Consider the following 25,993-nt stretch of genomic DNA (forward strand, 5'->3'; position numbering starts at 1 on the left):
GTTTTCCTTTTGCTCGGATAATTATCTTTATATATTTTGTAATTTTACCAAATATCAGCCCCAAAATCGTCGTGATTTTTGAGATATTAAAAAGAAAGGAAAATCGTTTTTATTTATTATCTACTAAAGTAGTAGCCCGATTTTTTTGAAATTTGTATATATTATGTAAATAATTAAGGAATTTTTACAAAAAAAGAATTACTATGAAATTTTATATTTAAGTAAAAAAAATATTTCAAAAAAATTGTTAACAAAGGTGTACAATTTCAACTAAATCTATCAATTTTACATTTTTGCTCTAAAATCGTTACCAGGCTCTTAAACATCAACACTTATTAAGTATTGAGTAACTGATTATTCAGACACATTTCGTGTGATGTGAAACTTTGAAACTGTATAATTCGTTGTCAGCACATCAGAGACTCATTTGCACCATTTCAAAACAAAGAGAAACAATGTTATTTATTAGAGCCACATGTCTGGTGGAAAATTTTCATCATTCCGCACAAGTAGGCCTGTATTAGGTGGGTACAAAAGTTTCGAGTGAAAGTTAGAAATATATGAGGCGGTTTGTTTGGGGTAATTGTAAACAATAACAAACGAATGTAGACGCGGAGTTGAGCGCCGAGGCAAGTTCCCTGCCGCGGGCGCCGCGCCGCGACCGCCCCACTACTTCCACAAACAAACCAAACAAGCGAAAGCGATTCACACAAACCCCGCTTTTACTTCAGTAAATATTTTTCTAGGCAAAATTTAAGACTGCTATTATATTTAAGGTAAGTGAGGCATACAAGGCCCACCTTAATTTCAATTAAATATATTTTACAAAATAATCGGGATAATAATAAATAATAATAATAAATAATAAATATTATAGGACATTATTACACAAATTGACTAAGTCCCACAGTAAGCTCAATAAGGCTTGTGTTGAGGGTACTTAGACAATGATATAGATAATATATAAATATTTATAAATACTTAAATACATAGAAAATACCCATGACTCAGGAACAGATATCCATGCTCATCACACGAATAAATGCCCTTACCAGGATTTGAACCCGGGACCATCGGCGTCATAGGCAGGGTCACTACCCACTAGGCCAGACCGGTCGTCGGTCGTCGGGATAATACGTAAAACACTCAATTCTATTGCGTTTTCAGCGATAAAATCTTGTACCAAGAATGAAATTTTTGCCAAAAACTTATTTGTTACTTATCAAATCAGCTTTATTAAAAAATCAAAAAACTCATAATTATCTTAAAATATTTAAATTTTCTATTTAACTCATACGTTTACCCGCACTGACAGTGGGTCTTCTTACCAATACAACAAATTCAAGAATAAAAGAGAATATTGAATATAAAAATATACATAAAATTATAATTTTACCTTCCTCCTACAGTTAAATAATTTTTGTTTAAAAAATATATATATATATAATAATTATTATAGGACATTATTACACAAATCCAAATTAAAGAAGAACATACATACATATCAACGCACAGCCTAAACCGCTGGTTCTAGATATTTCAAATTTGGCACATAGGTTCTTTACAAAGTCTAAGGGTGCACTAAGAAAGGATTTTTCAAAATTCACCACCTAAAAGGGTGAAATGGGGGTCCAAAATTTGTATGGGGAAACAAAATTAGTTAGACGATTTTATTGGAAACTTTACAAGAGTATTCGTAACGATAAATCAGTAAACACGTGTTTAAGGTTTTTTGAGAATTCAACCCCTAAAAGGGAGAAATATGGTGACTAAGTCTAAAAATCAAAATGGATATTATTTCTATGGTTTATTGGGTCGCTGATTACGAAAATAACCACGATTTTAAAATCTAACGAGGTGGACGTGAAATACAAATCCCCTGTTGGGGTGCGATGGGGTTAAATTTACTAAATATCAATATGGGTGTCGTTTTTATGGTTTTTTTGCTCTTCGGGTCGGACCCTGATATCGAGGTGTTAGATTCAATTTAATCGACGCTCAATAGTTGTGACCAACAGTCGGAAATGACGCCAGCAACTGAGTCCACGAATGCTGGCGACAACATCGAAATTGATATTGTTGCTGACATGGAGCGACTCGATTTATTGTATTTAAATTGATTGTTTTGTAATTTGAAATAAGTGGGATACATTAATTTCTATGTTAATAACTATAAGTTAAGATTGAAATTCGAATATAATCATGTTTTTTTTTTTGTTGTGAGGGCCGAGGTCTTTGTCAGTCGTATGATTCTTTGGTCATATGCTATAAATGCGAAAAAATTGTTTTGATAGTTACTTATTTGTTATTTAACGTTCTTCTTTACCTTTGGTTGGTAGTTAGGTGTCTTTTTCACACTTATTATTCCACTTTTGTTGTTTGTCGTAGGATTAGCTTTATTATAGCGTATTACTGCAATATTCTAGCACTAGCACCTTCATAGGTAAAAAAAAAATTTGAATCATAATAATTTCCTCATGGAAATTATTATAATTCAATTTTTTTTTAAATATAGCATGGAAAAAAGAAGTAAAAAAAATTGAATCATAATAATTTCCTCATGGAAATTATTATGATTCAATTTTTTAGAATAAAGAAAAGTCGCAATAGGTTGGTAGTTAGGTGTCTTTTTCACACTTATTATTCCACTTTTGTTGTTTGTCGTAGGATTAGCTTTATTATAGCGTATTACTGCAATATTCTAGCACTAGCACCTTCATAGGTTAAAAAAAAATTTGAATCATAATAATTTCCTCATGGAAATTATTATGATTCAATTTTTTTTTAAATATAGCATGGAAAAAAGAAGTAAAAAAAATTGAATCATAATAATTTCCTCATGGAAATTATTATGATTCAAATTTTTTTTTTTAAATATAGTATGGAAAAAAGAAGTAAAAATGTGTCCAGAAATAGAAAAATTTAACTTTGATCCCTCCTAACAGGGAAGAATAGTGCCTCTTTGATCCTTCTTAGCAAGAAAGAAAGCTCTTTTCCGAATAAGGGATGTGAAAATAAATAAATATTTGGGGACAATCATACATGAATCGACCTAGCTAAAAACTATGTAAGCAAGTCTGGTACTATAGGTAGTAGGACTAGTAGGCGACGATATACATCCTTATTATTATTATTTCCTTTTTTTATTTCTTTTCTTAGGTTAGGATTTTTACAATAATATAAGTATATAAAAGTAAAATATAAAAACACTTACAAAACAATACAAAAGATATAAACACATTATAAAAAACCTAACCTAGGGAGCCGCCAGCAGCGGGGTAGGGCCCAAGCTGCCGGTGGTCAGGGCCGCAGAGAAAGAATTATTTTTTATTTATTTTTTATATATAAAGATAGGCAGGCGTTTGACCACGATCTCACCTGATGGTAAGTGATGATGCGGTCTACGGTGGAGCACGCTTACCTATGAGATACCTATTTACCCTAGCCTTGAAGATACCCACACTCAGAGAAAAATCCGGAGACAAGGCTGCAGTTTTACGTTGCGAACGAATTATTGATAAAACAACAAAACTACTTTGGGACATTGACAACCTAGCCTTTGCTAGCGCAGCAACTTTTTTTTTGCGAAACGCAATTATTGCGAAACTAACAATAAAAATTCTGTTAAACTATCAATTTTTCGATGCCTTGACATAATAGCATAGTAAAAAATGCGAATTTAACATGGTTTGGCTTTGCTCATTGCACAACGTGTAATTTGTGAGTTGTGGTTTCAGCAACTTTGAGGACCTTTGTCAAAATAACAAAGGATAACCCTGCTAAATCTTCACAGTTAAAGTTTGTGCGGTTCGCAATGTTCGCCGCCACATTGTTTTTTACTTTGCGACGTTAGCAACTTCAAGAGCCGTTGTCGAAATAACAAAATAGAACTTTGCGGAATCTACACGGCTAAAGCTTGGGGATTGACAGTGTTCGCAAACACATTAATTTACACTTTGTGATGTTAGCAACTTTGAGGACCTTTGTCAAAATAACAAAAGATAACTCTGCGAAATCTTCACAGTTAAAGTTTGTGCGGTTCGCAATGTTCGCCGCCACATTGTTTTTTTACTTTGTGACGTTAGCAACTTCTAGAGCCGTTGTCGAAATAACAAAATAGAACTTTGCGGAATCTACACGGCTAAAGCTTGGGGATTGACAGTGTTCGCAAGCACATTGATTTACACTTTGTGATGTTAGCAACTTTGAGGACCTTTGTCAAAATAACAAAAGATAACTCTGCGAAATCTTCACAGGTAAAGTTTGTGCGGTTCGCAATGTTCGCCGTCACATTGTTTTTTTACTTTGTGACTTTAGCAACTTCAAGAGCCGTTGTCAAAATAACAAAATAGAACTCTGCGAAATCTACACGGCTAAAGTTTGGGGATCGACAGTGCTCAAAAGCACATTAATTTATACCTTGTGGTGTTAGCAACTTTGAGTACTTTTGTCAAAATAACAAAAGATAACTCCGCGAAATCTTCACAGTTAAAGTTTGTGTAATTCGCAATGTTCGCCGCCACATTGTTTTTTTACTCTGTGACGTTAGCAACTTGAAGAGCCGTTGTCAAAATAACAAAATAGAACTCTGCGAAATCTACACGGCTAAAGTTTGGGGATCGACAGTGCTCAAAAGCACATTGATTTATACTTTGTGACGTTAGCAACTTCAAGAGCCGTTGTCAAAATAACAAAAGAGAGCTTTGCGGAATCTACACGGCTAAAGTTTGGGGGTTGACAGTGTTCACAAGCACATTGATTTATACTTTGTGATGTTAGCAACTTTGAGGACCTTTTTCAAAATAACAAAAGATAACTCTGCGAAATCTTCACAGGTAAAGTTTGTGCGGTTCGCAATGTTCGCCGCCACATTGTTTTTTTACTTTGTGACTTTAGCAACTTCAAGAGCCGTTGTCAAAATAACAAAATAGAACTCTGCGAAATCTACACGGCTAAAGTTTGGGGATCGACAGTGCTCAAAAGCACATTAATTTATACCTTGTGGTGTTAGCAACTTTGAGTACTTTTGTCAAAATAACAAAAGATAACTCCGCGAAATCTTCACAGTTAAAGTTTGTGTAATTCGCAATGTTCGCCGCCACATTGTTTTTTTACTCTGTGACGTTAGCAACTTGAAGAGCCGTTGTCAAAATAACAAAATAGAACTCTGCGAAATCTACACGGCTAAAGTTTGGGGATCGACAGTGCTCAAAAGCACATTGATTTATACTTTGTGATGTTAGTAACTTTGAGGACATTTGTCAAAATAACATACGATAACTCTGCGAAATCTTCACAGTTAAAGTTTGTGTAATTCGCAATGTTCGCCGCCACATTGTTTTTTTACTCTGTGACGTTAGCAACTTCAAGAGCCGTTGTCAAAATAACAAAAGAGAGCTTTGCGGAATCTACACGGCTAAAGTTTGGGGGTTGACAGTGTTCACAAGCACATTGATTTATACTTTGTGATGTTAGCAACTTTGAGGACCTTTTTCAAAATAACAAAAGATAACTCTGCGAAATCTTCACAGGTAAAGTTTGTGCGGTTCGCAATGTTCGCCGCCACATTGTTTTTTTACTTTGTGACGTTAGCAACTTCAAGAGCCGTTGTCGAAATAACAAAATAGAACTTTGCGGAATCTACACGGCTAAAGTTTGGGGGTTGACAGTGTTCGCAAGCACACTGATTTATACCTTGTAATTTTAGCAACTTTAAAAGTGCCTTTGTTAAAATCACAAAATAGAACTCTGCGGACTACAAATTTTAAATTGATTTACAATGTTTGCAGGTGTTACAAGGGTAAATAATCCAATAATAGGTTTTTCATTTTAAACTTTTCACTACCACAAACGGCAAATCACGTCAGTGGAATGTCGTGACGTCATTTAATTTTGCCGCTATAGAAAAAACCATACATTTGGTTTATTGCTTAGCATTTGAGTCACGTCGAATTACTTCACCGCTTGGCGCTCAAAAGGTTAAGATAAGATTAGTTATTGCCTCTGTCAATTCAGTTTTACGATACCTCCTAAATTATTATACTGATGCAAGTGCCGCAAATGCCCCCTAATGTATAAACACATATTACTTTATATTTTAGGAATAGGACTGCGATAACATACTAGTAAGTAGAGGGCGTCGCGATACTAAGCTAATATCTAGGTAAACATTAGCTTAGTATCGCGAAACGAGATCGTATTTACTTCCCACTGAATTTTCATAATGAAATTCGTATTAATTCTGGAAATAAAGTGACGCATTTAGTATATATAGGTGTTACTAACACCATTTTATTAAACAGCATTTTATACTGAGGAAAGTCACTTGCACCACAGTGCATGCCTACAGGTTATGTAAAGTTGCCTCCAGAATCAGGCGAACTAAATTGACAAGTCAATGTGCACAAATGATACCACAGTTTGGCCAGTACTGTTCATATAGGTATTTTCAAAAATGTTTGAATTTGAGAATATCGCGAAAATTTGGGTTGGGTTTGGGTCAGTTCAAATGTTACAGTTAAGTAATTTTTTGTGTTATTTTACAAATGTTCGTTGGTATTTCGAAAATTGTGCAATTTTATAATTGTAGTTGCATGTAGTTAGACTTGAAATAAATTTTGGATATTGGATAAATATATAGTAATTAAAAAAAAATTTAGCTCAAAATACAAATAAGGCTAACCCAGACGGGGCATTTTTTCGCACAATCTGAATAATTTCTCAATTACAATGTGTGGTGCTGTGGTGTGGACGCAAAAATTAAATAGTCTCAATAATCCCTATTGCTTCGATTCTAAAGACCACTCCCGAAACTGGACATTCAAGTTGACAATTAGGTCAGCATTTAAGAGCCCCGTAACGATTTTAGAGCAAAAATTTAAAATTAATAGATTTAGTCGTTGAAATTGTACACCTTTTGTTACGTAATATCTAAATAACAAGTATTGGTGCTACAAATTGAACTGTCCATTTTGTGCCTGGGATATGAAAACAAAGCATCAGTTAGTGTCGCTAAATCTAGAGCAGGTTTACGATTTTTAATAAGGAACAACGTACTTAATTATTTTTATTGCTTTCCTTACTCATGCCTTTACCCTAAAAACGGAATTCTAAGAAAGGTATTTGATTGCCTTAATCGCAATGTTAGAATTGCGGAATTCACAAGGGAAAAATTTCTCAACTTAATAATTTCACAACTGTTACATTGCGAGATAATATCAGCATGGCTAGAAACACAATGTGAACTTAGTTAAAATAGTGATGTTGACTTAGTCCTTAGCAAAAGTGACACAAGAATCGTTCATTTCGCTGGCAACATTCGTAGGATGAGGACGCGTCGGCTTACGCATCGAACGCACCGAACGTTGTTTTATAAAAATATACTTTTTCTTTTTAAGAAGTACAACGTTATAGTGAAAAAATATATTATTAAAAGGATGGACGACTTAAGTGTGTTTCTGCTCAACTGTGATTTGATACACCTTTATGGATCGCTAAATGGTAAGTTATAATTGTGGTTATAATTTATATTAAGTTCTAACTAGTTAATATAATAAGTGACTTTGTCGTTACTAATCGATATTTCTTTCATCCAAATAAACTATTAGAAGTCGAAGATTTGTTTAATCGAATTAGAAATAATAATTTTTAGGTTATTTTGGATTGCAATGTTGGAAATTTTTTGTAGACATGTCTGCATCGTAATGGCCATTTACTAATTATTTTTCTTGAAATCATTGAAATTACACGTTGAAATAAAAGTATGGCCATTTGAAGGCCCATAGACAAATCCATTACTCTGCAAAAAACGTTGCCGGCAGCATTGTTACCGCCATGACAGTGCAGTGGGTTAAATGTGTTAAATATGTAGTACTTATTATTTATTTCTATGCTTATAGATCAGGGCGCGGATCTTGATTTTTTGCTAAGCGCGAATGACCATGAACTGTCAATATTGGTCCCGGCAATAGTTCAGAAAGGAAAACTGCGCATGGCGCTAGATCGAGAGAGAGAACGCGTGAGCAGTTTAATTTTTTTTCATATACCTACTTGATCCAAAATTTAGATGTTTCCATTACTTTAAGTCAATTTTATTGATTATACTTTAGATGTCCTTAGTTTTAAAGGCCCGGCTACACCAGAAGCGTATGCCATTGCCAAGACGTACACGTATGCAATATACGGATCCTTATGATGTATAGATAGATCGTTTATTGATAAAAATATAAAAAAATGCATGTTATTTTTTGGCATGCTGTACTGTTTAAACATTATTTAATACATTAGGTAACATTAGTTATTTAATACTGATTGCATTACGTGCGCATGCACGTTTCCAACATTTAAGAATTCGCGCACGTGCAGGTGTTCGCATAGGTACGCAGCTGGAGTGCCTGGGCCTTAAACTTAAAAAGAAGGGGGTTTAAAAACACGAGTTCGCAAACATGAGGCGAAGCCAAATGTGATATTGATACGATTACGAAGTGTATTAAAATACATAATCTTATGCAGTTGCATACACTACTTTATCTTTGCTCAACATATTATGTTAATGGGCATTAAGGTTAAATTAATCACTCCTAACTTTATTTTTTCTTTATAGAGAGAAGTTAAAAATGATCCGAGGGATGTAGATGTACAGCTTGCTGTAGCTCCAATTCAAAAGCAGGACTCCTTCGTGATTCCATCAAGTAGTCAAAAATCTAGTTTATCCTCTGTTGTTACAACATCAGCTGAATTATTGGTAATTATAATAATATTAAACTATACTCTGTATTTAAGATGGATCATGTTTTTGTTATGCAGGGGGGTGGGGGGGTCAACTATCTCTGCAGCTGACTGTACATATGTTACTATATACTTTTTTAAATTAATGACCAGTTAGCCGAGTTGGTTGTAGCACTGTGCACTGCCTACAAAGCTGCGGTCCCGGGTTTGATCCCCGGTCAGGGCAAATATTTGTGTGATAAACACATTTGGGTGTTTTCTATGTATTAAGTATATCTTTAACTTTACAAGTATTTATATTATCATCTAGTAGGTACCCATATTAGAAGCGGTGCTTTTTTTGGGACTAGGTTGATTTGTGTAAGATTGTCCCTAGATATTTATTTCATGTATTTATTTTATTTAAATATTATGATGTGCCCAAATAATCACATGACCTGACTTCCAGTTTTTTAGTAACTCAGTGCTTACTTGATTTTCAGGAATGGGACATCAATTGTGATGACTTACAGTTTATAGATGCAAGCAAACTCCTAGGGACTACGACTGGCCGATCTCTCAAACAAATTTTAGAGAGCTCTAGTATTGGGAAACCTCTCCTCAATAAAAAAGTATTATCCTCTAGTGACCGAAAGATACTAACGGCCCTTATTGTTGAGGCTGAGGTGCGGAAATTGAAAGAAAACACTGACCCAATAAGAAAAGAAATCTGGGATACGTGGACATCAGAAATTATAAAGCTTTTCCCAGGTGAAACAAAGGGGGTATATTATAATCCTTTTCGACTTGTAGATGGAACAGCTATTCAGGCCAGTGGTTTAATAGTAAACCGGTTAATAACAGTACGAAGGAAATTGAATGCAGAGAATCGCTGCCGCAGTAGAAGCCGTCACAGCAGTAGCGACAAAAGCAGCGACAGCAGCGAAGAACAAAAGAAGAGGAAAAAATCTGCTGTCAAATCTCCTGCACGGGTTAGACCTTTTCCTGATTCTTTTCAAATAATAACTACCAATCAAGAATCTGAAAAAGATACTGTGCAGTGGTTGAAGCACTCTTCTTCACCAAGAGAATTGGTTGAAACAAAATGGAACAGCTGTCTACATGAACGCATGGCTGCACTGCAAGAAGGCGACCACGTTAGTTATTTGACCATCTTCCCAGCACTGCAATGTCCTTGGGGCTATGTATTGGTGAGTCAAAGATAATACTAATCAATCAAGTCTCTTTATACCATAGACTTCATGACATCACCAGGCAGAGTTCATCAATTTAAGCCCAACTGCCAAAATGGGGTTAAGTTTTTCAACTACTGCCTAAACCATCTAGCGGATTTTAATATATGAAGTGCCATTACATACGTCTCAGTTCTTGATTTGCATTTTACTCAGTGAGAGTGCATTATACATTAGCAACATTTCTTGTTGTATGACTATTAATGATGATTGATGACTAGCAACATTCTTGGTTTTGTGAAAGATCTTTTAAACTCTATTTGAAGAACAAATGTTTGATTTGATTTTTGTTTATTTTCAGCTGGCTAGTGACTTTGACAAAATATACCCTGAAATAGAAGGAAAGTTCGAAGAAAATTTCCCGGTAGTGAAAGGGCGCCTGCTATCATTACTAGATGAGAAGGCAGAACAGCTAACACGAGCTGACACATCTATTCAAAGTGTTTTGGATCTTGCAACTTGTAAGTTATATTATGTTTTTTTCTAAATTAAACAAATATCCGTAATCAGTGCCTTTATTACCTCTATATGTAAATACAGTATGGTACATACGTTTTATTTGTTCAAATAATGATACCCTGTAGGGCACTGCAATATAAATAAACACTCCTCCAATAAGTAAAACAGCTGTCCATCAAAACTTTCCTATTAAATAAAGTACTTAAGTATGTATTCTATGAATACTAGTACATTGTGCAAGGTTAATTAACGTTTTGAACGCCAAGAACAACCTAAAGTCGTAGTTACTAGTCGCGCTCACAGCGCCAAGGACAACTATAGGTGTTATGGCGGACGCTGTCAAAGTAACCTTAATACTTTAAAGTAAGGTTTACATTATCTCACTCCCTTGCGCCCCGTAGCTTGGCGTTTGAGTAATGTTTAAAGATTCGAGTTTTTAATATTCTTACTCCCGGAGTTACACAGAATGTTTTTCAGACTTGCGAAGGAAAAAACTAATCAATCAATTTTTCGTGTTATGACTCCATTAAGGTGTTGATGATTCTGCCAATGTCGAGGTGGGATAAGACACGGCTAGTATATGAAAGAAAAAACTAAATTTTATGCGAAATCATTTATAAAATACGGTAACGTTTCAGACATACGTCCGCCATATTGTAATTTTTTGACAGGTTAAGCATCGAAGGCACAGACCCATCCGGCATTCAGCCACGATTTAAATTGTGTAAGAATATTTTGAACGGCTATTAAATTAATCAAATTAAATATTTATAAACATGAACAAAAATATCTAATTATAAACGTTAGTATTTTAAATTCATATGTTAAACTTGCTTCTAATGAAGTAGTCATCATCAATATTTAAGAGCTAATGCTCTTGTCGGTGGAGTAATGGCCACTCTTCGCTTCGCTGGCTAGCGTTTTAACTTCCTCGTACGACACGACAGAAACTTTATCTTTTATTTTAAGTAGTAGGAGTGACATAATAAAATAAAAAAAAGATGTAACTCCCTAGGGAGTTATAGCTTTATATTTCACAAACCATAACTCCCGCGGGAACAATATATGCCTTTGTCCTTCAGTACACCTGCATGATATTAGATCTTTTTCAAGCAAGTGTGATGAAAATAACATATTATATACAGGTTGGATTTTTCTAATGCCACCTGGAAGTGAGATACTGTAGATAGAGGAGATGGTGAATTTTACTCAATAGAAACTTTAAGTTATCGTTAACCATACTAAGTATTACTTATTTTTGCAGCGGGAGAGGAACAAGCGAACATTGCGACTTTCCTAGCAGTTCCCCTGTTGCTGAAGCAGATGCACACTGTTCCCGTGAAAGGCGTCAGAAGACCCTGGAATCCTTCTAGATTGGAAGTAAGCAACGCGTTTTTAAGCTTGGTGCCATCTACATCGGACCTTCAAAGCCACTTCTGTAAACGGAAGGCCACATTGCAGGAAAAAAAATTGCCTGTTCTTCCATATTTGGTTGCCATTGGGGCTTGCTGGCAGGATGTTAAGCAGTATGATTTATTAATATCTGAAGACATCAGGTACACATTTCCCAGTATTTGTAAAGCTGTTTCAAATACTTTTAAAATTCTATGGGCATTAGATTTACCATATTCAAAAGATTGTGCCCCCGTCTGGATGTTTATCCAAAGAAGTATATATGTAATGAAGAGCAAGTTTGACACTGAAGGCACTCCTATGCTAGATTTGCTTGCTTCTGTTTCTAACAGACACGATGGTGCTGTGTGCAATATGTAAAAGGTCTTTTGTCCAAATGAAGCAATTTCAAGCCCATTTTACATTTTATCATCCAGGTAAATGTTATATTTGTCCAAACATGGGTTGTGGGAGAACTTATCATCTGTACAATTCATTTAGGCGTCATTATTTGAAACAACATTCAGATTCTTCTATGTTACAACAGGCTTCAAGTGTACAGGATTTTGCTATTGAACAAGAGACCTCTACCGTGAATAATGATCCATTATATAATGTATGTAGTGCAACCGAGATGCAAATTAGAGAAAATAATAGTACTATACAGAGTAATAGCAAACAAAACACACCGCCGCTAAGCGACACTTTAGGTCAACTTTTCTCATCCCTGTATAGTAATCCCCATTTGCCGAACAATGTGCTAGATACAGTTTATAGCGGTATTCACAACATGTTCACTTTCTCAATCAAACCTCTGTTACCAGTGACATCTAGCTCTGCCGTAGCAAAACTGACAACTGATCTAGAGATGTTTAGTTCAACTTATAAACGACATCAGTTCTTTGAAAGCAATGGTACTTTAATTAATCCTGAGCCTTATACTGTAGGGCGACGATTTGATTACGTAAAAAAGAACGGTAAAACTTATTACCAAGCAGTAGAGTGCATAGCCCATAAAATACCTATTAGAGATGTGCTGCACAGATTTTTTTCGTTGCCCAACATACTGCATGAGACCATCGATGCTATGAAAAAACTGATGGCTCATGACACGTCAAACAGTATAGAGCATTATATGCATGGTTCATTTTGGAGACAGAAAAATCATGGAGATAAGATAGTAATGCCCATATTTTTACAAATTGACGATTTCGAGACTTTAAATCCTTTGGGAAGTCATAGTGGGGTGCACAAACTAGGAGCCGCGTACATTTCTCTTCCTTGCCTGCCGTACTATTGTGCCTCCCTGTTAGGTAACATATTTTTAGTCTTACTCTATCATTCAACTGACAGAGTGGAATTTGGCAATCGTATAATATTTCAACCCCTGATTGACCAGTTTAATGATTTATTTAAGTATGGAATAGTTTTTGATTTGCCAGATTTCAAGGGCACAATTTACTTTGAGTTATCGTTAATTTTAGGAGATAATTTAGGCTTGCATAGTGTATTAGGATTTGTTGAAAGTTTTTCATGCAATTTTCCTTGCAGAACATGTAAAGTAGAGAAAAAAGTCATGGCAAATCAGGTTTATGAAGATGAGTCTCTCTTAAGGACCGAGTCAAATTACCAGGATGATTTAAAAACGAATGATTCTTCTCTGACAGGCGTCAAAGAAAAATGTATATGGCTTGACATAGAAAATTTTAATTTATTTTCGCAAATGGGTTTTGATGTAATGCATGATATGCACGAAGGCTGTGCCAAATACGTCATGTGCTCTTTACTTGTGGTTTTTGTAGACAAAATGAAATATCTTACAATTGATATAGTTAATAACAAAATTTCCTCATTTCAATATGGTCCCGATAAAAAAGATAAGCCCGTCACGCTGGCCATGTCCAATTTACGAAAAGGCAATATACGTTTAAATGCTGCCGAAATGAACACATTTTGCAAGTATTTTGGTGTAATGTTTGGCGATTTCATTCCAAGACATGATAAATATTGGCAACTGTATATTCAATTAATGACTGTTCTAGATTTTATCATGTCACCCCGTTTCGTATCTGAGCAAATCGACTATTTTAAGTATATGATCGCTGAATTTTGCGAAATGTACATCACACTGTTTAACCAAAGTCTTAAGCCTAAATTTCACAATTTACTGCACTATCATTCAGCAATGTTACGTTTTGGTCCCTTGAGATTTCTGTCTTCAATGCGCTACGAAGCTAAACATCGCTTTAACAAGTTAGCTGCAAAATCAACAAATAACCGAATTAACATGACACTGACAGTAGCTCGAAAGCATCAGTTGATGTTAAATGACATTTTTTTGAAAGAAACAGTTCGTTCGCCTCTTTCGTTTGGGGGCCAAGCAGAAGTACCAGTTAGTGAATGCGAACATATTTTAGATCAAATGCAATGGTCAGATAATACAAAATTATATAAAGCGAGTTGGGCTGCAAAGTGTTCTGAGCGCTACCAAGTAAATTCTGTAATAGTTACTGCTATTAATGAAGAAAACGTTTATTTTTCCAAAGTTGATGACATATATGTTGATGGAGTGTCTAAGATTATTTTAAAGGCTAAGCCTTTACAAACAATTGGTTTTGATAATCATTACCATGCTTATAATGTACTGGACTCATTACAATTATCACCCATATACATTGATCAAGAGACAATGCAGTATCCGTTCGTATGCAACTGTGTAGTCATTGGGCATAACATTAATCTTCCTGAGTATCATATCGTACTAAGTAAACCGATTTAATTAACCGAACTAGAGTAAGATTTAATAATTTTTTAGTAATAGTATGATTACAATTACTTATGCAGGTAATGCATACCCTTAACTCTGCCTATTCTTCCATATTTGGTTGCATGCAGGATATTAAGCAGTATGATTTATTAATGTCTGAAGACATCAGGTACACATTTCCCAGCTTACGTACACAAATAACTTAAGTTTAGTAAATTAAGTTCGAAAGGGCAGTGGAACAGTGTTAACAATTTATATTTTAAATATATTTTTGTTCGTATTTTAGTTTACAGTAAGTAATCAAATCTTACATTACCGTAAATATGATGGGATGATTATTGATAGAAATAGCTCTGATTATGTAAACAGTTTTGTTCATGCAATGAGAATATGCTAAGTTTAGTTTTTATAATGTAATTCCTAGGCCAAGACGGTTGTCTTAGGAAACACCTTGCATGTAGTAGTGATCTGATGTATTAATAGTATTTCCACAATTTACAATAGGGTACAAAACTACACTACTCACGTACTGTTGTTGAGTAATAGCAGTACTTAGCAGGTAAAAATATATGCTTAATTTTTTCCCCATTTAACGGGTTCGATTCACGGCTCAGCCAGGTGATTTTTTTTCAAATTATTTGAATGCAGTTCATATTATTTTTAAATAAAAATAGAAATGAAGCTATTTTTACTTCTACTCGTCAAATATTTGGTGACAACTCCTCAAATACGTTTATCTACGTTACGTAAACATAGCCATACATTTGACGTGCCCCTCCCCCGCAAAAATCGGCAGACTGTTTTGTACAGAAAATTACAGACGAGGCGTCTCCAGTTGTTAAACCCTCCAAGTTAAATGTATGCGACGCGGTCATTCTTTATAAGTGAAAAGGAAACAGCTTAATGCATGTACGTTATATAGTAAATTATATTTCCAATATACAGTTAGGTGCAAGGCTGTGTTCCGATATATTTAGCCAGTTGTCACCAAATATTTGACGAGTAAAAGTAAACATAGCTTCATGTCTATTTTTATTTTAAAACAATACCAACTGCATTCAAAGAATTAATAAAAAAAGCCTGCCTGATCCAGGAATCTAACCCGCTAAATGTGAAAAACCTACTATTTAACTGTACCGATAGAAAGACTAAATCAAAGGGATCTTCAAAATAACATAGCGTCTTAAATAATTGTATGTAATTAACCTATTTAAAATTCTTCGAAAGCAGTTCGTATTATTTTTATAACAAAAATTAAATCTTTTTTTCTATATTATCTACAGTATTCAGGGTACCTAATGTCTGTCCATGTAGTAAAGTGTCCCACCCCTGTCTACTGAAAAAATAATGTTGCAAATTTATTTAAGAAGTAGTGGGTAACTGGGTAATAATTCTTAAATAACAAATGTTCAATACTTTTGACCTCAAGTGCAAAAATATGTATCTCAAGAACCGTTGTATGTATGTGCAGTCAACAATACTATTAGCTTAGCACCTTTGCATACAAAATTCTATGCAGGGGATGTACCTTTTCTATGCAGCTGACTGTACATATGTATGTTTTGTGCGTTTAAATCTTTTTATCCTATAAAAGGAACTGCAAATAAACATCTTAATCGTTTAATTTTTATAATGTGCATTACATCCGTTATCAACAGGGCCCGTACATTTCATGTCTTTGACGCAAAAATTACAGAATTTAACATACAAGGAGGTTTTTTACAATACTACAAATTTCGATAACTTACCTACAGACGTGTAGAAAAATAAAAATCGATGTTAAAAATCACATATATGTATTATTTAATAATCTATTATCTAGTTGAGTGACAAGATGAAAGTCAGTTAGACGTTTCTGAACTGATTCTTACGTATCTAAAGAGGTTAACAAATGATTAATTATTACCAAAATACTAATTGGAATCATACTCTATGTAGCGGGACGTCATTGTTCAGTCAATGGCATGAAATGTACGGGCCCGGGTTATCAACTATCATGGCTAAATTGATTCGGCTACCTATTTCAGTAGTTAATTTAGAAGAAACATGGTGTTTGAATTTGATTGATATACGAGTAAATAGTTGATGTCTCATTGGAAACTCTTACCTATGTTAATTATCGTTTCCTACTAGGCATTATCTACATTATTTGTATTTTTTTTTATTCTTATGGACATGTAACTGTTTTTGATTAATAAAAATTAGTTATATAAATATTGTTGTATTTTTTCAGGTAGCTATTGTCGTTCGGGACTTTTGGCATTGCTAGTTCCGCAATATTTCACTGCGGAGCTAGCAACGTCAGCATTGCTATCCCCGCAATATTACACTGCGGAGCTAGCAACGTTAGATTGCTATCCCCGCAATATTACACTGCGGAGCTAGAAACGCCAGCATTGCTATCCCCGCAATATTACACTGCGGAGCTAGAAACGCCAGTATTGCTATCCCCGCAATATTACACTGCGGAGCTAGCAACGCCAGCATTGCTATCCCCGCAATATTACACTGCGGAGCTAGCAATGCCAGCATTGCTATCCCCGCAATATTACACTGCGGAGCTAGCAACGCCAGCATTGCTATCCCCGCAATATTACACTGCGGAGCTAGCAATGCCAGCATTGCTATCCCCGCAATATTACACTGCGGAGCTAGCAACGCCAGCATTGCTATCTCCGCAATATTACACTGCGGAGCTAGCAACGTCAGCATTGCTATCCCCGCAATATTACACTGCGGAGCTAGCAACGTCAGCATTGCTATGCCCGCAATATTACACTGCGGAGCTAGCAATGCCAGCATTGCTATCCCCGCAATATTACACTGCGGAGCTAGCAACGTCAGCATTGCTATCCCCGCAATATTACACTGCGGAGCTAGCAACGCCAGCATTGCTATCCCCGCAATATTACACTGCGGAGCTAGCAACGTCAGCATTGCTATCCTCGCAATATTACACTGCGAAGCTAGCTACGTCAGCATTGCTATCTCCGCAATATTACACTGCGGAGCTAGCAACGTCAGCATTGCTATCCTCGCAATATTACACTGCGAAGCTAGCTACGTCAGCATTGCTATCCCCGCAATATTACACTGCGGAACTAGCAACGCCAGCATTGCTATCCTCGCAATATTACACTGAGAAGCTAGCAACGTCAGCATTGCTATCCTCGCAATATTACACTGCGAAGCTAGCTACGTCAGCATTGCTATCTCCGCAATATTACACTGAGGAGCTAGCAACGTCAGCATTGCTAACCCCGCAATATTACACTGCCAAGCTAGCAACGTCAGCATTGATATCCCCGCTATGTTACACTGCGAAGCTAGCTACGTCAGCATTGCTATCCCCGCAATATAACACTGAGGAATTAGCAACGTCAGCATTGCTATCTGCACAATATGACACTGCTGAGCTAGCAACGTCAGCATTGATAAAACCACAAAATAAAAATTGTTAAGATAGCTATGTTCAGAATAGGCATCAAAGAAAAATTGTTAAAAACTAAATTTGTTAGATTAACAATGTTTATATTTCAATGTAAAGATTTGCTAAATTAGCAACGTTAAAAACCACAATTTCTACTATGTTTTATTGTCAACGTTATTCCACAATGTCAGCATTGCTAAATATTCACAAAGTTAAAATTGCGAAATAGGAGCCGACAGAGTAAAATTGCGAAAAATGTCACTTTGTGAAATTAGCTATATGATTTTTCACAAAGTTGAAATTGCGAAATAGGAGCCGACAGAGTAAAATTGTGAAAAACTTGACTTTGTGAAATTCGCTATGTGCTTTTTCACAAAGTAAACGTTTCCGCTTTGTCATTTTCGCAATATTTTTTCGCAAAATTAAGCTTGCTGCGCCCGCAATTTAACTCTGTCGGCTCCTATTTAGCAACTTTTTTTTGTTATTTTCACAATAGTTTTTTCTGAGTGCAGATAGTTTCCTTGAAGAGACCGAGTCTGTGTTTCCGCATGAGTACATCCGGAAACGCAGACTCGGGCAGGGCATACCACTCCTTGCCAGTTCGCATAAGATAAATACACAACAAAGCGCTGGTGGCCTAGCGGTAAGAGCGTGCGACTTGCAATCCGGAGGTCGCGGGTTCAATTTCCAGCTCGTACCAATGAGTTTTTCGGAACTTATGTACTACATATCATTTGATATTTACCAGTCGCTTTTCGGTTAAGAAAAACATCGTGAGGAAACCGGACTAATCCCAACAAGGCCTAGTTTACCCTTTGGGTTGAAATGGTCAGATGGCAGTCGCTTTTGTAAAAACTAGTGCCTACGCCAAATCTAGGGATTAGTTGTCAAGCGGACCCCAGGCTCCCATGAGCTGTGGCAAAATGCCGGGACAACGCGAGGAAGAAGAAGATTATAGATAAATACATACATAGAATACACCGATAACTCGGGAATAAATATTCGTGATAAACACACAAATGAATGCCCTGAGCGGGATTCGATTCGAACCCGGGAACTCCTAGTTCATAGGCAGGGTCACTGCCGTACGGCCGTTGAAATTATCTTCCAATTAGAATTGGTACAAACGATTACTTTCTTTATAGTTGCATTCTGAAATTCGATAACGAAAAAACCTAATGATAGTAACAACACGCCCCAAAAGCCAAAGGGTAACGGGGTATGCATAAAACTGTTAAAAGTTCTCGAGTAACGACCGAGTGGAATATGAATTTAAAAAAACCTCGACCAGATTGAGAAGTTTCGCGATACTTTACAAATTGTTCGCAATGTTATTATGGTTTCGGAGAAACGTGAATAAATTCAAAATGGAGGGTGGAACGGGAAGCCACGGCGCGCATGGTTTATTGTATCCGTATTTAAAAAGGAAAGTTTACAATGAAACGTCACAGAATATTTATGGAGGAGTCAAAATTTAAAATGGTGTAGGATCTTTGTAAATATAGTCAGACTGCAGTTAAAAAAAGTCAGTACGAAGTTTTTCAGATTAATTTTAAAAATCGTGCTCTAGTATGGTTTGGAGGCCAATCCGAAATTATATTTTGATGTAAATATGATATCATTTTGTTATTTCTCACGCGTGCGTTTCGCTCGCACACTATATTATAATCTGCATATTATCTTATATGATCACTGTCATCTACTATAGTATTAATTAAAAAATGAATATTGATTATTAATCCGTATTTATCTTCTCAATTCTTTTGTGAAGCATTAATTTGGTGTTTATTTGATTCTCTTCCCGGTATCATTTCTCATATTAAAGTGGCAGGAAGCGGGTGGGCCGTCTCAATAAACCAGGGGCATATCTAACGAAACACAACAGTTGCTTCATCCACTCGTATTTATTGTCTACCTGTAAATGCCGGCTGTAAATTGCCCAGTTCTCTAAATCTCGTATTTTGTTCAATCATAAAATTGCAATAGCAACCCTTTCATGTGCGTAATAAGTTTCAGTTTGAAGGACGCACAAATAAGATATGAGATTGAGAATTTAACTAAGTTGCAAATTGTATTCTTGTTCGCAATACTCGTAGATATATTGAGAGGATTTATTCTACTAAGAGAACATTGTTTTAAAATTGAATAGATATTTTATTTTGCAACCACTTCTATATCTTTACGGATTTTTTGAAATGATTTTATATACGCAGAATTAAGTATTTGTCTTTACGGTATACAATGATTCATTCAGGCCGGCAAGTGAATTGAATACTTATCCATCCAAAATACTGTTTTAGGAAACTACTTGCTTAATGTAAATTTAATTTGTAGAATCGTTGTGTAAACTAAAGTGTTAGGTAGCTCAAACACCAGCCTCAGGCTAGCCGGCCAACTTGACTTTCATTAATGTTACCTTTCAACCTTAAAACATTATTTTAGACGTTGCGGTGCAATTTCAACCCTCTAATACCCTCGAGCTGTGGAGCATAAGGCAACTTTTTTAGTAGGTGAGGAGTAATCTATGATGGTTGGCTCTCTATCATTTTTTGTCACCATGTCTGTCACTTTCTAACAAGTATGTAAGTGCGAAAGTGACGGTCATATTGACAGGCGATAAAAATGGAACCAGTTATATACATAACTATACAGTCGACTAGACCCATATTTGATTTGATTTCATTTTATTTATTTCATAATAATAAATTACAGTATAAATTATGCTATATCTATCTACACGAATTTGTATCATGATCGTCAGCATATTGCAATTTAAATGTCAAAAATGGAAAAAAATACATAATAATAAATAAGCAAGCAATGTAAAATCATGTCAACTTAAAAATTAGAAATACATATATCTAATAATGATCGTCATCTTAAAAACTAAGAACGATATATCAAATAAAAAATCATACAAAATATCCAATAAATTCAAATTAAAATCAAAGTCGAACAAAAGCTTTACAATAAGTTCATATATTCGTTCACTGAATATAGTGGGTTTTTCAATAAAAAGTTCCTCAATTGACGTTCAAATGCTTCGTCAAAATTTTCAGTTCGTACGTAAGTCGGCCTTCCTAGGTGAAATGTGCATTTTTCAGCCTTTTGTGTCCCAAAGCAAAACGTTATTATTAGCACGCCCCTACATATATGTTGCCATTCTTCCTACCTTTCGAGCAGTTATAATTCCAAATATGCTACTAAGGCTTAAAGGCGATTGTATATTGAAAGGTACCATATTTTAAAAATATTACTACGTGTAAGTAGAGACAAACATTTTTTGTGAGAATCTGGTTGTCACTGTTGACAGCTGACAGACTAATCAGACCATATCCGTCTGATAACAAGAAATTGCTATCTGAATAGGCCTCTAGAGTAGAGTTTTGTATCCTGATCAAGTGACAGATCAGACAGATATAGTAGAATCATGAGCGTAGCGTGTAGGTACTACTTATTACAAAATCTTAAGTTTAGCAAGACTCTAAAGGCACAACGCAGGTGTAAATCTTAGTCAGGCAAATCAATTTTTCACTTCAGCAGCGAGAGCATAAATTAGAAGCGACAGATACAACATGGAATACATTAAATAAATAACCTTTAAAAGACTGTTTCTTATTTTATGATAAATCAACAACTCAGTTGAGTATTTGTTTCACAAAAGAAGTGAGAAATGGAGTGTAAATCAATTTATTAAAAAATAATAAATTGCTGCAGCTACATAATAATAGTAGTTTATGTGACTGCTACATAATGAAAAAATGGAACTTACTTGGTTCGTTTCTTAAACCCTTTTTTTTTTGACGCACCCCCGGGCTGGGGAAGCACATTAGGGGGTGGTATGCTCTGCTAGCCAGAGGAAGGGGATGAGAATACCCACTAACATCCCCTGCGGCGTCACCCTCTTTGCCGTTAGGGGACCGTCATGGGATCGCTTACGGCATTCTATCCGCGTAGCCCCCGGCAGCCCGACCAACCTGTGTCGGACACCCGCGCCGATGAGGAAGAGAACCAGGACGCTTTGGCTCTCCTCCCAGACGTGCAGAGCCGTTCCGTGTGGGCCCCCAACCCACTGACTCTACGAGGGGGAGGAACTAGCTGTTAGCTAGGGCATATTGCCTACGTCTCCTCCCTCTCCGCCTACGCCGGAGCGGTGGCTCATCTGCACTATCTTCGCGCAACCGCTCCGCTGCTTCCTTTTGGGAAATCACGGTTTCGCAAAAGGGCTCAACTTCCTTCCATGCCCTCTTGCTGCGCAACATGGCCGACACGACGTTGTGCAGCGAGAGGTCCCCACTCGTGATTTCCGCGGTCACCACCGTGTTTTGGCGTTCCACAGCCCATCGCCTGTGTTTCTTAAACCCACACTTGTGTTTTAATGCCTAATTATGTAGAGTTACATACACTATTTTATCTACACACATATTACAAACTTTCTATTATATATTCACTAACCGAAATTACAGCCAACATTGGGGCGTCGTTGCTCTTTGGCGGAATTCGCGGATATGTGGCGGCGTCGCCGAAATATCTTTATCGCTCATTTTAAACGAGACTTTTGTTATAGTTACTTAAAAAACAACAAAACAAGCTCATTTTATATTGAAGACTAATTAAAAGATAAACTGTACGTCAAATGCCGGCAAATGAAAACTTTTTCATGCATGTCCCACATTCGTAGTTTCTTTTAATTCAGAGACAAACTAGAGTCGGAGGCCTATTTTCGTATCGTTCGAGACAAACTAACATGCGAGTTTTATCAAAATTGTATGCAATTGACATTTCATGTCGAAGAAAAAGACATCTCGACTGATAATAGAATAGAGGCAAAGAGTAGTATAAAATTAGAGATCGAACCGAATTGCTTTTTTTCAGAGATGTTCGAATTTTGAATGTACCAAATAAATTTTGATGTAGTAATTTTTAAGCCTAGTAATAAATGTAAAGATGACTTTCCCCCGGTATTGCTCAATGGCGTCCCTTTAAAACAAGTATCTGTATTTAAGTACCTAGGACATGTAGTGTGTGATAACATGAAGGATGACGAGGATGTAAAAAGGGAGCGTAGGGCGCTGGCGACTAGAGTAGTAGTAGTAGAGCAAATATGCTGGCACATAGATTTAGGCGTTGCACCGCGCCAGTAAAAATAACATTGTTTCGAGCTTTTTGCCCTACTTTCTATACATGTGCACTATGGACCAGCTATCAGCTATACGCCTGTGGGACAACCGCAACAGTCTCCTGGCAGTTATAGCTGACAGGTTTGACAGTCAGCTTCTTGTGCACTGGACCAGGGTATACTCAGTGGTAGCTACATACACATGACTCACATGAGTGTATGTAGTTATTACTGGTATATGTGCCTGGCTCCAGTTTAAACCCTAAAATATTTTAAGTTTAATTTATTTCAATAATAATATGATATAACTTTTTAGAGTAAGTCAAACTAACACTGTATGGACCAAGGTCTGAAATAAATGATATTTATTTATTTTTTATTAAAAATTTTTTAATGAAGCAATTACATTATTTTCACAGGTAAGAAATTTTGTTGTAACAAAACAGTTTATCTTAATGTTGGTCATTATTTACGGATTTTTAAGGCATCATAGAATGTTTATGATATGTGTGTAGGTAAATAGGTATGTTTATTTAATATCTCACCATGTTAGAATATCGCCTGGAGGTAAAAACATCATCGCGAAAGAATCGTAATGGCTTCATAAAATATATTGAAAAGGTAATCGCTTCCTTTGGGGAGAATAACAGATTCTTTGCTCCAGCGTTGAAAATGACCTGAATTAAGTTTTAACATTCAATCGTCGGGTGTTTACCCTCGAGAGCGATCGCTATTCGCCGCCTCGCCCCAATTCTATTTCTGTTTTTATCAACAAAATTATAATAAGATACCAAAACATGTAAAAGAATCTAACACCATGAGCATTTTTAAAACGAATCTAAAAACTTATATTGTAAATAACATCCCTATAATCCAAACCTAAATGCGGCCCTGGCCAATTACCGCTGATCACTACTTACAATTAGTGCAGGTGTACGGCGTATTTAACTTAAGTATGTATTTAAACTTACTTCTACCCACTATACCCTCACTTCACACAATTGTTGTTATTATGTTATTGTTACCTAACTTAAGAATTAAATATACTTAAAGTAGTAAAATTAAAATTGGAATTGCAAATTTGTGGCTCACGGACGCAAACTAACAAATTAACATAGAAGTAATTAGTGCATGTATGTTTCTCATTAAGTGAAATGTATATTGCTTTTGATATCAATAAAAAATTCTTTAACCACAATATTCCGCAATTTTTCGACACTCGCAAAGGAATCAAAACCTACAGGGTACTTCCCGTGAACTCAGAATCTTGAAATTTGGTACGAAGCAACGTCCTATAGCACAGATAAAGGATTAATTGCGAAAACCGTAAATATTTAGTTACATCATATAATAAAAATATTTTTAATAATTGATATGACTCGGTTGTCGTGATGGGTGAACTTTTACTTATATACTTACAGGTTTGTACGGAACCCTCGGTGCGCGAGTCCGACTCGCACTTGGCCGATTTTTAATGCTTGTCGTTTCTTGTGCTATATCAACTACGACATGTAATTAATTAGAAGTCGCATCTCATATTTACAATCCTAATTCGTGTGGCCGACACGCAAACATTGACCGGTTCTTTTAAACAGTAAAATCAACAACAACAATGAACAAGAAATGTAAATCGCTTCTAAAACGTTGTCATTAAGTCAGAGCGGATAAAATAGTAGATCGTACACCGAACCACTTAGAGCTATTTCCCGAGGATTGCGTGATAGCAACACTTAATTTACAAGCTCCGTTTAATTTGAACTATTTTGAGGCTCAGTCTGGAATTTAAATATCTACAGATAAGAAGCTCACGCGAAAGTACGCCGCCGCAACAACGGCCTGCTAAATTACGCTCTTAGCGAATAAATGCGCTTCAAATATTCTCACTGCAATTCTTTTCCTCCGGCACATTAAAGGTTTTACTGCCATTGATGGTGAATTCTTACACTTTTAGGTCAGCGTTATGTTCTCCCTGGTTTATGTAGATGGTATTTATTTTCTTCTCACTGTATACTTTTAAATTGTTTGTAAATAACAACGTAGGATATCTAGATAGTTAACTACGGAAATTAATAAATAATATTTATACTATAACTTTAGTTTAGGTTTATATCTCGAAATTAATAATAGTTGATTGCGTCTCGAGGGAGCAAAATGACATATTTACAGCGTGAGCGTACATTAAATCCTGAACGATGCGCCTGATTCACAATCCTTAAAGCCCTTAAGTCCTTTAGTCTTTAAAAGCTATCACTGTACAATATTATTTTCAATAAATATTTGTATTTGTGTTATATTTCAAATATTAATTACTTACTTATGCTAAAAAATATTGTATATATGCACGTAATCCATTGTGTGCATAATATTTTCATATTTCATTGTGTTAATATTTTATAGTGGCAATAAAATGTCCTAAAACAGAAAAGTGCCACTTTGATCCCTCCTAGGAGGGAAGAAAAAGCACTTTTCCGAATAAATAGGTTATGTGAAAATAAAATTTTATCAAAAGAAGAAGCATTCACAAATAAAATGTTTATTCTAAGCTATTCAAATGATAGTCGCCAATAAAAGCCCGCACGCGCTGGGCTCAGAGCGTTTGCAACAAAGTGCAGAGATTAGACGCAGGCCCATCAATTACGAATAATCCGAGACACGTGCGTGGCGTTCTTCGTAAACCTATTGGGATAATTGAAGTTTTCTCTTTACGGGCATAGGCAAAGTTCAAGCTTATGTTAATGTTGTAGTGATAATCAAGTCCAAATTAACATTCATAAATTTAATTTACACTTTATGTATGTATAAATATTTTATGCATGTTGTTAAATTTCCACCGTTACCGGAAATACAAGGCGGCTGGTGGTTATTAA

General features: G+C 35.8%; 2 protein-coding genes across 3 annotated transcripts in view; one reads left to right on the plus strand and one right to left on the minus strand.

The window, feature by feature from the left end:
• The window catches only part of LOC133516863 (uncharacterized), a 219,099-nt gene that overhangs the window by 170,836 nt on the left and 22,270 nt on the right, over positions 1-25,993 (minus strand). The gene's annotated exons all lie outside the window — the stretch shown is intronic.
• On the plus strand, positions 4,939-12,819 carry LOC133516862 (uncharacterized). Of its 2 annotated transcripts, XM_061849871.1 has the most exons (6): positions 4,939-7,500; positions 7,899-8,017; positions 8,603-8,743; positions 9,210-9,917; positions 10,261-10,420; positions 11,683-12,819. In XM_061849871.1, exons 1-6 carry the CDS (start codon positions 7,326-7,328, stop codon positions 12,189-12,191), a joined length of 1,812 nt encoding a protein of 603 aa, XP_061705855.1. In that variant the 5' UTR covers positions 4,939-7,325; the 3' UTR covers positions 12,192-12,819. The 2 variants fall into 2 exon arrangements, with proteins under 2 accessions (XP_061705855.1, XP_061705856.1); XM_061849872.1 differs by lacking the exon at positions 7,899-8,017.

This window comes from Cydia pomonella, chromosome 4 (genome assembly GCF_033807575.1).
Source record: "Cydia pomonella isolate Wapato2018A chromosome 4, ilCydPomo1, whole genome shotgun sequence".
Lineage (NCBI taxonomy): Eukaryota > Metazoa > Arthropoda > Insecta > Lepidoptera > Tortricidae > Cydia > Cydia pomonella.